Here is a 12,459-nt window from a genome sequence, read left to right as displayed (position 1 = left end):
TGCATTGCACCTTATGTAGTCACCCTTATGGTCATACTCTCTAGATTTCCAAAACAGTTCTATAATGTTGTCCAAATGCTCTGCTAGGAAGTTTCTACTTAGCCATGATGCCTTTGTCCTTTGTAACTCTACGTCTTTGAAGCAAGCTACAAAGACATATAGAGGCACAAACCATGATAACCGTATCTTCCTCGAGATCCTTCCCGGAGTCATGGCCTTTTGAATATCCTGCGATATTTTATGTTTGAAGCTCTGCACCGTCACTTCATCTGGAATGTCCCAATTAAGAGAAGAAAGGCTTGGCACTGCTAAATTCTCAATTTGCCCATACACACATGGTTTTGGGGGAACAACGTACTGTGCGTAGTATACAAAAAGATTACCCTTACTAAAAAAAAGCTGCATTCTGGTCACCATACACGAGCTCTGCAAAATCTTTGTGAATAGCTTGGAAAGTACCACTAAAGCTCTCCACCACAAGCTGCGACTCAAAACTTGTTGAGGGAAAGATATCTGAAGAAATTTGAAGTTAAAACTTGTATTAAAAGAGAAAACATATTTGCAAAATTAAACTACAACTTACAATGTGCTTGCATAGGAATATGTTGAGTTGGAGGTAAGTACATATCCCTTGCCATGTAAACATGTTGGACCTGAGCAAACCAGCCTTTATATGTAACCTTGAAAGCAGCAATGTGTCCCTTCCAATGGTATTTTGTATCCTCTCTTTTCATTTTTTTCACCTTGTGAGATCCCTTGCATGAGGGCAACATAGTAACCGAGTCGTTTACACTGAAACTCTTGGGTTCCCAAGTTCCATCATCCCTTTTGTTGTGTATGACACAAGAGCTTATTCAACGAGAAGGATGTCTTGTGGATTCCATATAGAATAGAAGAAAGAGAATGAGACAATGGAACTCGATGAGGTCGAAAAAGAGATGAGAGAGAGCTAGAAGATGCAATGAAGCTCAGTGAGGTCGAAAAAGAGATGAGAGAGAGCTAGAAGATGAGAGCTTCTAGATGTTGAGAAGAAGAATGAAAATGGTATGGGTGCCAAAAGGAATATTGGAGGTAGTTTTTCCAAATATCAAAAATTTTGACATTAGCTACATGCCATCTTTTTTCAGATTTTGTCAGTATAACGGATCCTAGGGACCACCACAATCTGTCTGACTTTGGAGATTTTGACTGAATTAGAGGAAAAAAGCTCAAAATGGACTCTAGTACCTCCAAAGTAGAGGAGACAAGAATACCATATTCTTGTGCATGTGGCACACTCTCTTTGGCTCTTTTCTTAATCACGAGATTAGTGAAGGACCCTTTTTTAGGTGTTTTTGGCCCTAATGGTTTGCCTATTCCAACGTCTTTATATGAAAAGATGCAGGGGGGAAGAGAGCTTGAGCTCTTGCAAAGCACACACACACTCACAAAACCCTAATAAAGAACACACAAGGTGAGAGGCTGAAAATCTTCTTCACCTTCACTCAACACTCAACACACCATATACAAAGATAAGAGTACACACAATATGAAAGGTACTCAACCAAATACATACAAGGGTTCTCTATAGTGTGAACCCAACTAAATGAGCTGGCGCTATAACTATGCCAGTCTCTAGAATGGCTGTCACACAGCCTGTCATCCCACTGGCCGCATATTACCCAAGATCTCACCAACCATGCCAGTGGTGTAAGTGTGGGGCCTATCCCCCAGGCGGGTCATCAGTGTCCACCGTCTCACTAGACGAGCTCGATATCTCAACACTCCCCCTCGAGCTCAACTCCATCTCATGTACACCAAGTGAAGCTCTGAATCTGCGGAGCTTCTAGAGTTGTACCCAATGCTTTGGTGAAGATGTCAACTACCTGATCCTGTGTACTGACATAAACAAGGTCAAGGTCTCCTGCCAAGACCTTCTCTCTGACAAAATGGTAGTGGACCTCTGTATGCTTCGTGCGAGCATGAAAAACTGGGTTCCTGGCCAACTGTATACTGCTAATGTTGTCACAGAAAATGACAACTTGTCTATCCACTGATAGACCCAAATCTGCAAGTAGCTTTCTCAACCAAGCTACCTCACATGCTGCCATAGCAGCTCCTCTGTACTCGGCCTCTGTACTGGATAGAGCAATCGTAGGCTGATTCTTGCTGCTCCAAGTCACAGCAGCACTCCCCAAAGAAAGCATGAAGCCACTAGTAGATCTTCTATCTGAGATACTACCAACACAATCAGCATCTGTGTACCTATGTACACATATCTCTATCCCGGTCTCATAGAATAGTCCACAATGCAAAGTAGACCTCACATACCTCAGTATGCGTCTCAATGCATCCAAATGCGATTTCCGTAGAACCTGCATAAACTGACTCACCAACCTAAGAGCATAGCTCAAATCAGGTTTGGTGATCGTCATATAGATCAAGCTTCCTACTATGCGCCTATACATAGAAGGATCCTCCAAAATCTCTCCTAAATCTGCACTCAACTTGCCATTCTGATCCAATGGCACGGAAATAGGCTTACAGCCTGTCATACCATACTTGGACAACATGTCCAAGCCATACTGTCTGCAGTAATCCAATACCATGTGGTGACCTAATCACCTCAATGCCCAAGAAATATCTGAGCTTCCCCAGATCATCTCAAACTTCTGTCTAAGCAAGATCTTTATATTAAAGATCTCTACATCATGGTCCCCCGTAATGATCAAGTCATCTACATAGATGACAACAAGCACAACCCCTCTATCACCATGTCTCACATACAGCGAGAAATCTGCATTGGCTACATGAAAGCCAATAGTGACAAGATATTCAGAAATCTTGTCAGACCATGCTCTTGGTGCTTGTTTTAAGCCATACAAGGCTTTCTTCAACCTGCAAACATGCTCGGGGTGACTCACATCCTCATAACCAGGTGGCTGCAACATATACACCTCTTCTTGCAAATCCCCGTGTAAGAATGCATTCTTTACATCCATCTGATGTAAAGACCATTGCTTCGACGCAGCCACTACTATCACAACTCTCACTGTTGTGCCATCTTGGCAACTGGGCTGAAAGTTTCCTCATAATCAATGCCATATGTCTGCGCATACCCTTTGGCTACCAATCTAGCCTTATACCTGTTTATGCTTCCATCACTGTTATGTTTTACTTTGTACACCCACTTGCATCCAATGGCTTTCTTGCCTTCAGGCAATTGCACTAAATCCCAAGTCTCATTTCCATATAGTGCATCCATCTCCTCATCCATAGCTTTCTCCCAACACACATTTCCAATAGCCTCATCAATGCATGTGGGCTCTACAACCTGTACAACCTTTGCCATATATGCATAGTGATGTGCCACATAACCATCATAGGTAAACCTCTACACAGGATTTTTCACTCTCCCAGATCTTCGCAACTTTTCATTCATGGCTTCCATAGCCTTCTTTACACCAGGTGTTCTCATAGCTGGGATCCCAAGCTCCTCTCATCAAGGCTCATATATGAGCCACTAGACTCTCCATCAACATGAGAATGCCCTGCAGAAATGTCAGGCATACAAAGGGGCTCAACCACTTTCTCTTTTCCTTTACGTGATGTACTAATCACATTTGCAGGACTGGTATTATGACGCAGCCTGCCACTCCATGGTCTATCAACAGACCCACTAGATGAGGACTCTCCTGGTCCACTCAAAGACTGTGATTGCTGACCTGCATTCTGTGCAACCACACTTCCACTGACATCAGCCCCAATAGCTTCTTTTTCAACAGCATACCAGCTGCTCATCTCATCAAAGACAACATCCGTGCTTACCCTCAACTCACGTGTAGCAAGGTTATAACACCTGTATCCCTTTTGCTCAAGGGAATATCCAATAAACACACATTTTTTAGCTTTTGGATCCAGCTTAGTTCTCAGCTCATCTGGCACATGCACATATGCAATGCATCCAAAGACTTTCAGAGGAGACAAATCAGGTTTTCTGCCAGTAAACCTCTCCTCTGGAGTTACATCATGTATGGCTGCAATTGGAGTCCTGTTCATGATGTATACTGCTGTAGAAATAGCCTCAGCCCAATAGCTATGCGACATATTCTTCTCTTCCATCAATGCTCGCGCAATCTCAGCAATGTGCCTGTTTTTCCGCTCGATTTTAAGCATGATGGCTAACCACTTATATCGTTAAGGATAAAAGCATAGTGTTGGCGGATATGCCAACACAAAGATTATGGATTATGCACAAACATACATGTTAGAGTTAATAAAATAAGCATACAAATAAAGCTTATGAAAGACATTATCACACAAAATTATAGAGTTGCATGACTCAATTGTAATTGTATTCGGAAAGCTACATGACTGATTTGTAATCGTATTTGAAAAGTTGCATGACTAAATTGTTATCGTATTTGGAAAGTTGCATGACTAAATTGTAATCATATTTGGAAGCTACATGACTAAATTGTAATCATATTTGGAAAGCTACATGACTAAATTGTAATCATATTTGGAAAGCTGCATGACTAAATTGTAATCGTATTTGGAAAGCTACATGACTGTAATTGTATTTGGAAAGCTTGAATGAATCATTAAATTCATGTTGTGAGCGCTTTTAACACACATAATTATAGACCTACATAACTAAATTGTTATTGTATTTAGAAATCTTGAATGAATCATCAAATCCATGTTGTAAGCCCTTTTAGTACACAGATATTATAGTTACACAGATGTGATTCAGAGCGTTAGCTTGGTTCGAAATGATGTTTGGTATCTAAATTCATATACTACCCCTACCCAAGTTATTCTAATTATATAGTTAACTAGTAGTATTTCCAAAATAATGTTTGGTATCTAGATTCCTATACTACCCCTACCTAAATTATTCTAATTATATAGTTAACTTTTTTCCAAAATGTCATGAGCTAACACTTGGCATACCCGGTGGGTTGTTTTCCTTGTGGTGGACAAAGATTGGACCCACATATTTACGCGGTTCACCAACAGGATAAGCAATGATATATCCTGATTACCCTAATCTTGTTTTATCTTGTGGATGTCTAACAAAAACATCAATTACATGAACATTTGGATGTATATCCCTGTATTAATTTATTCAAGTATGAAGATATTGAGAAAAAGTACTGCTATGGAGGATAATGAATTATCTTTAGATCTTATGGCTTTTGTCAAAACTCTTCATTACTTTGACCATAGTCGAGTAATGGCACTATGACCATGAGTGCGAGTGTGAGGAGCTAGAGCATGAGTAGGGGTTGTAGGAGGTTGCACACCGATGAGATCCGGATGGACCCTCTATAATGTTGAGATATCGAGCTCGTCTAGTGAGGCGGTGGACACTGATGACCCGCCTGGGGGATAGGCCCCACACTTACACCACTGGCATGGTTGGTGAGATCTTGGGTAATATGCGGCCAGTGGGATGACAGGCTGTGTGACAGCCATTCTAGAGACTGGCATAGTTATAGCGCCAGCTCATTTAGTTGGGTTCACACTATAGAGAACCCTTGTATGTATTTGGTTGAGTACCTTTCATATTGTGTGTACTCTTATCTTTGTATATGGTGTGTTGAGTGTTGAGTGAAGGTGAAGAAGATTTTCAGTCTCTCACCTTGTGTGTTCTCTATTAGAGTTTTGTGAGTGTGTGTGTCTTTGCAAGAGCTCAAGCTCTCTTCCTCCTGCATCTTTTCATGGTATCAGAGCCTGGTTCGTGCTAAGGTGAGCTGCAAGCAAGAGAACCACAGGAAGCGGTACGAGGGTAAGAGCTTCAACTACTCTTCCCTATTTGTGTTGGTGACTACACCCTTGTCGGGAGCTCTACGGGAGGCACCGACAAACGATCTCTGATTGAGGAGCTTTCTTCGCGGGAGTAAAGCTATAAGGAAACTATAATGTCCTATCAGATAAAATTTTTCGGGCCAAAAACACGTTTCGGGCGCGTCTGGACCTCCGTTTTTCAGAAAGCAGGCGATTTCGAGCACTGCAAGTAAGTCATCGATTCTCTGCAGAACTCTGTTTTAAGAACTACAGGAAGACAGATTGGCTGTGCAGACACTGTGGGTGCTGCAAAGAGGTCAACAGTTGCCATTGGGTTTATGTATGCATATTGAAGTCACTGGTTTTGTGACATTTGAGAGTACTACAGTACCGCTACAGAAATATAGCAGTTTGTGCAGGACAAACCAGAGTGCTATTTCTGGTAAAATTGTGTGTCTGGCAAGATGTCAAATGATGGCATTACCCAGATTGTGGCTGAGAAGCTTGATAAGAACAACTTCCATGCTTGGAGGTTCAGGTTGACGAATTCCCTGATGGGGAAAGGGCTATTGGGACTACATAGAAGGTGAGCATGAAGAGGCACCGGAGATACCGGACATAAATCCAACTGCTGATGTGAAAGAGTTTAAAGACTGGAACCAAGGAGCCAGGAAAGTTATGTATTGGCTCTCCATTAGTATAATAGGACACCATGATTGAGCACATTCAGGATGCCAAGTCCCCCAAGGAGGCGTGGGACACCTTGGTAAAACTCTATGAAACAAATACCAAGGCACGTAAGATACAGTTGAAGAATGAACTTCATATTGTGGAGAAAAAGAGCATGTCTGTGAATGACTATGCATTGAAGATAAAGGGTATTGTGGAATCCCTTGCATCTATTGGTGTGTCAGTAGATGATGATGATAAGGTGGAAGTCTGTCTACGTGGTCTCGGGCCACAATACAAGGCATTCAAGACATCTATGCAGACTCGGGAAAACATTCCCAACTTTACAGATTTGGTGTCTATGCTGATTATAGAAGAGAAGAGCTTGGGTGAAGACCAACAGTCTTCACAAAACAAAAACAGTTCAGAGCAACAGGCCTTCTACACAAGTTCAGGTAGAGGACGAGGTAGAGGAGGCCGTGGACGCGGTCAAGGAGGTGGCCGAACAGGTAATCAGAATTATGGCCAGCAGCAGCAGCAATAACAGTCCCAGAATACACAACAACAACATCAACAACACACAGGTGGAAGAGGCAAATTCAGAGACAGGGGGAGTCAAAGAGGACGTGGAAATTGACAAAGGCAATATAATGATGCACGTGAGTGCTTTTATTGTGGTAAGCCTGGACATGTGCAGGCAGAATGTTATAAGAAGCAGGCTGACATGCTTTTATTGTGGTAAGCCTGGACATGTGCAGGCAGAATGTTATAAGAAGCAGGCTGACATGCAAAATGGGAAAGTGCAGCAGAACAACTATGCATCCTCAAGCAGAAACAATGAGGATAATGAAAGGTTGTTTGTTATGCAGCATGTCGTGAATGCCATGTCTGAAGCAGCACAAAAAGATGATGTATGGTATGTGGATTCAGGTGCTTCGAATCACATGACAAGTCATGGGGAGTGGTTCAAGGAGATGAAAAACCTTGAAAGACGAGGTTTTGTGGAAACAGGGGATGACACTGCTCATCCAATTGCCTATGTTAGAGATATGCCATTGTCTATGCAGGATGGCAAAGTGAAGTACCTTGCAGATGTACTTCACGTTTCGAACATAACAAAGAATTTGGTTTCAGTTGGCCAGATGATTGAGCAGGGTTTGCAGGTTCGGTTTAACCCTGATGGTTGTTATGTTGAAGACTTTAAAGACAAGTGCAGGTTGGTTGCAAAAGGCAACAGAGTGGGTAGAATGTTTACGTGTTGAATGTAGGCATGCCTGAAATGAGTGCTGCGATGTTTGCAAATGGTTCAGGAATTGTTGCAGACATAGACATTTGGCATAAAAGAATTGGACATGTGAATGTGCAGAGAATGAAGTCTATGCAGACTAAAGGAATTGTGACAGGGCTGCCAAAATTTAAAGTGGAAGGTATGCAGAGAATATGTGAAGCATGCCAATTTGGAAAGCAAACAAAGCATGTATTTCCACGTAACAGATATATGAGCAGAAATGCACTAGATGTCGTGCATTCAGATGTATGGGGTCCTACAAAGAGCATGTCTATGGGAGGCTGCAGGTATTATGTGACATTCATTGATGACCACAAAGGAAAGTGTGGGTATATTTCATGAAGAAGAAGAGTGAGGTGTTCACTCACTTTCAGAATTTCAGAGTTTTGGTTGAAAAGCAAACAGGGAAATATGTAGTGCCTAAGGTCAGATGGAGGGGGAGAGTACTTCTCCAATGAGTTCTCTGAATTTTTAAAGAAGAATGGTATTCGGAGACAGTTTACATGCAGATACACTCCGCATCAAAATGGAGTTGCTGACACCTATCATCAACAAATCTGACCCACTAGGCCTGCCCTAGTAATGGCAGAGACTAACAACACGTTTTTTTTAATGCTTGGCACAACAAGACTTTTGAGAGAGTCATTAACCCACCATTTACAATAGTAAGAATAACCTTACCAACTCCGAGGAGTTGTTTGCATATGTGAATCTTCCTTCTTGAGGAGCAAACTCAAGTAAGAAAAACAAATGACACTGGAGAAGTAATCTGCTTGCTAGCACCACTATCAAAGTACCAGACATGCTGATCTATCACACTGACATACATACATCATGGACAAAAGGATCATAACTGTAGTACACAATGAATGCCCAATCATCATGTGTATAGTTCGTTGACTCTTCCATTTCAGCACTTGGTGCTGATGCATCAGCCAACAACCATGCGTGTCTCTTTCTTGTTTTCCTTCTTTAGTCTTTTTCTTCATTCATTAATGTAATCGCATGGCTTCCGGTAGTAGTTACATTTGTCTTTCTTCTTAGGCTTATCACTCCTCTTCTCGGAATGCTTTCCAGAAGACTGGGCTGATTTTACCTTTGGCTTATAGCCACCTTTTTGACTGGCAGCAAATGCCGGATCTCCCATATGCATTTGCTAAGATTGCGCTTCTTGCAAGAGCACTGCAACCAACTCATCAAAAGTAAGGGCATTGGGGTTATCCTTCATCATCAGCTGAAGTGTAGATGCAAGACCCTAGTACGAATCCGGCAGAGTTATGAAAATAGTAGATAACAAAGAACTGTTCGGATAGGTCTCATCTCAATACATGACACCTTCTCCTGAGATCTTTAATCCTTGTGAGGAACTCATCCATTAAATCTCCCTCATTTATATGCTCGGACTCTAACTACTTGTGTAAGTAGGCCACTTATGTCTCGTTACACATTCGGTAAAGTGTAGCAAGTGCATCCAAAGCATGCTTCACAATTTTACACGAGAGAATATAAGGAATAATGCTCCTTTTCACTGAAAGCGCCACTAATGCATGTACTTGTGCATCCTTGCAATCCCACTTGCCTAGTTCTACTATGGGAGGTGCAGAGACGGATTTCACAGTTACATTCGAAGTTGTATCACCATCCAAAGTACTTGTACTATGCTCTTGTGCTAGTGAGATAGGGTGTGCCTCAATGCTAATAACAACATTTCACATCCCTTTGATGATGACCAATACATGGTGCATGATATAGGACCACAACGAGTAGTTGGTTCCATCAAGCTTATCCTTAGCGGGTGAAAAGCATCCCAAATACATAACTGCCTTCCATTTTGTCTACAAATAACTAATTTCTAACACAAAGTGCAAATATCCCAACTATGAATGCAACCGAAATAGTTGTAGTAGTAGATCACTGATGATGATGGAAACCTCAGTGTTATTTACATCCTCTAAAACAGATGGATTCAGGCCATGGTTGTGTCATCATGGTTGGCAGACAAACGATTAGTTATTCATTGGGATTTGCGTGAGATTTTAGCCTAATGACCATAGAAAAAGGCCTAGAACTAGGAAAAACGGTTCTTTAACATAAAGATCATAATGCAAAGCTGACAAAAAAAGGCCTAAAACTAATTTTAATTCATAGGTAAAAAACTTCTCTTTTTTTTGGACGAAGCTAGAAATTATATTAAAGTAAAAAAGTAAACAGTATAACAAAGACCCACAAAGCTTTTTACAATGAGAAGCTTAACTCATAGCTCAGAGTGCAACCTGCATCTCTATGATGTCCTACGTCTAGTATGTATCTAGACAGTTCCTCATCCCGGGCGACTGTAGCAATAATTTCTTTTTTTTTGTGAACCAATTCTGCTTCGGTTTCCTTAATGACCTCTGCATGGACTGAAAAGCTGCCTGGTGTTGCATATTAGAAGTGTTCTTCAAGAAACTACTGTGATGCTGATGGCTGAGATTGAAGAACTCAATGAGCTGCTGGTAGAAAAACTTCTATCTCACGGTACTCAATTTTTAAATATTTTTTGATTTTTAAAGGTAATATTATCAAGACCTTTTGAAAACCACCAACTTTAAAACCTTCAATCTCAAAATTTGAAGGTTTTTTTTAAAATCTTTTTTTGAAAGTACAATTAGAGTTAACATGAAAACAGTATACATGAGAGTAAGACAAAAAGAAACGAGGGAATAGAGAAATACAGGAGGAACCCGGAAGAGGGGGCTATGGCGCCCATAGCACTTCGACAGTTATGTTTGCAACCTCTGTATCATCATGCATAACCTCCTTAATCTGCCGCAAAAACTTAAGTTTGAACGCCCGCCGCTCCCTTTTCCTCAGACATGTCAGGTGTATAGCAAATCTGGTCACAGCATTTGCAAAGGGCTCACCATCCTCCTGCATCTGTCCTGCCGTCCTTTTTTGATCCCACCTCAGAGAGCCTATGTCCATGCCTTGCTTAGAAAGCTTCTCAGACTCCATGGCAGCTAGATCCCGTGCTATGTTTGCATGCTGCAACCTTGCTAGCTTCTTCACCACATCCAATTCAAACAGCTTCTCTACCACCTCGAGCCTCCCATTCAATGCCAGGTCAAACACACAATCCATTGCAGCATGTTGCAGAGTTTGGCTTCTGTGATCCAAGAGATCTGTGAGTTTGGAGACACCACTTTGTGAGTAAATCTCATCAACTATCAGAGTGTGGCCAGCAGAAAGCAGGCATTTTAGCAGAGTTAGAAGGGCAAGGATTTGCCCAGCCTCGCCGCATCCGGAATCCATCAGGGCAAATGTGTTCTCCACAACTCTAGCCATGAGAAGAAGACTTACAAAGATGTTTTTGTTGAAATCCAGGATGGCAGATAAAGCCTCAGCTGCTTCCTTCTGAACTCTCCATGGGGCGGCATTCGGCCGTAGCAATGTGGCTAACTTCTCAACTAGTCCGGCCGACAGAATGGTGTCCTGGAGTTGGGCATCATACCCTTTTTGCACAACAGCCTTAAAGAAGGAGATGGCTTTAGCCTGTGCATCTTCTGAGCCATTGCCAATGATGATGCCCATCTCTATGACACCTTGTTGTTCTAGCCATGCCTGGAGCTCTGTTTCCATGCATTGCCCAATTCTGCCAATCTCATGGCCCAACATTGTGCTTGATATCCTGGCCATGTAGTGTTTCATGCCTCTTCCATGTACGGCCGCCCGAGCATGCTGCGCCTGCGATTCAAGACATCCGACAAGGTTTTGAAGGCTCTCAAGCTTTCTGCGAGTTCCAGGGTTTAAGGGTTTGAAGGCAAATGCCTTAAGTTTCTCATGGAGAAGGAGCTGCTTCAATGTGTCGATGAGACCGTCCACACCTTCGATGCATGCAGGATCTTCTTGCAAGTGTTGGGCAGCATCAACCAAGGCATTCACTGCTTGCAACACATCTGACTCCTCATGTGGAATGGAAGAGTCCACATGAAGGACATTCATGCTAGTCAAGGATATGGACCCCTTTCTCATGGATCCCATGCTTAGAAAGCTGTAGGTTCCTGCAAATGTTCTATGATTCTCATGTCCTAGGGTTAAGAAACTGTTGGTATTCCCACCCAGCTGTGTGCCCCAAGTTCTGACTCCAATATAAGCTGTAGCTCCATGTAAGCCAGTTTGTTGTTGAGGCTCTAATTTTGTAAAACCATGACCTTTGCAGTTGTAATAACTAACCTGTCAGAGATCACGAGTAGCGCTAACCAATGCTTGATGATAGAGCTTTACACTCGAACTTGATATGGAAGCCACACGTTTGCTGAACCCACCGTTTGGAGTTGGGCAGAAAGCAGCACGATCAAACATTACAAATGAATGTAAGAACCAGCAAATGGATTACTACTCCCACTTAAAAGCCACTCACTTTGGAGAGAGCATCTGCGCTTCCACATGCCATGTGCCCTGAGAAGGACCCATATGATGGCACGTGCCAATTTGTCCATGTGTGTACTGAAGGCCCAATATGATGGCACGTGCCAATTTGTCCTAGAAGCACACCCCCGCGTTTTGCCAGGTCGCGTTCACACACTGATCACAGCCTCGTCAGCGCCCGTTCAACAGCACGCAGCTGTGGGTTGCCCAATAACGTGCCATGTGCCCATATGATGGCACGTGCCAATTTGTCCATGTGTGTACTGAAGGCCCAATATGATGGCACGTGCCAATTTGTCCATGGGTGTACTGAAGGCCCAATA

General features: G+C 42.4%; 1 protein-coding gene across 2 annotated transcripts; it reads right to left on the bottom strand.

Annotated features, from left to right (window-relative positions):
• Window positions 1–9,897: 9,897 nt before the first annotated feature.
• Window positions 9,898–12,240, bottom strand: LOC147634892 (uncharacterized). 2 transcript variants are annotated; one of them, XM_086804122.1, is made up of 2 exons: window positions 10,444–12,240; window positions 9,898–10,221 (listed from the first exon to the last, which is right to left on the bottom strand). In XM_086804122.1, exon 1 carries the CDS (start codon window positions 11,747–11,749, stop codon window positions 10,466–10,468), a length of 1,284 nt encoding a protein of 427 aa, XP_086660248.1. In that variant the 5' UTR covers window positions 11,750–12,240; the 3' UTR covers window positions 9,898–10,221; window positions 10,444–10,465. The 2 variants fall into 2 exon arrangements, with proteins under 2 accessions (XP_086660248.1, XP_086660249.1); XM_086804123.1 differs by having other exon boundaries at window positions 9,898–10,195.
• Between the last annotated feature and the right edge of the window lie 219 nt (window positions 12,241–12,459).

Source organism: Cibotium barometz, chromosome 10, assembly GCF_041138505.1.
Source record: "Cibotium barometz isolate CiBa-2024 chromosome 10, ASM4113850v1, whole genome shotgun sequence".
NCBI classification, from domain to species: Eukaryota; Viridiplantae; Streptophyta; class Polypodiopsida; order Cyatheales; family Cibotiaceae; genus Cibotium; species Cibotium barometz.
Note: the sequence above shows the minus strand (reverse complement) of the source record. Positions and strands in the feature narration are given on the sequence as shown.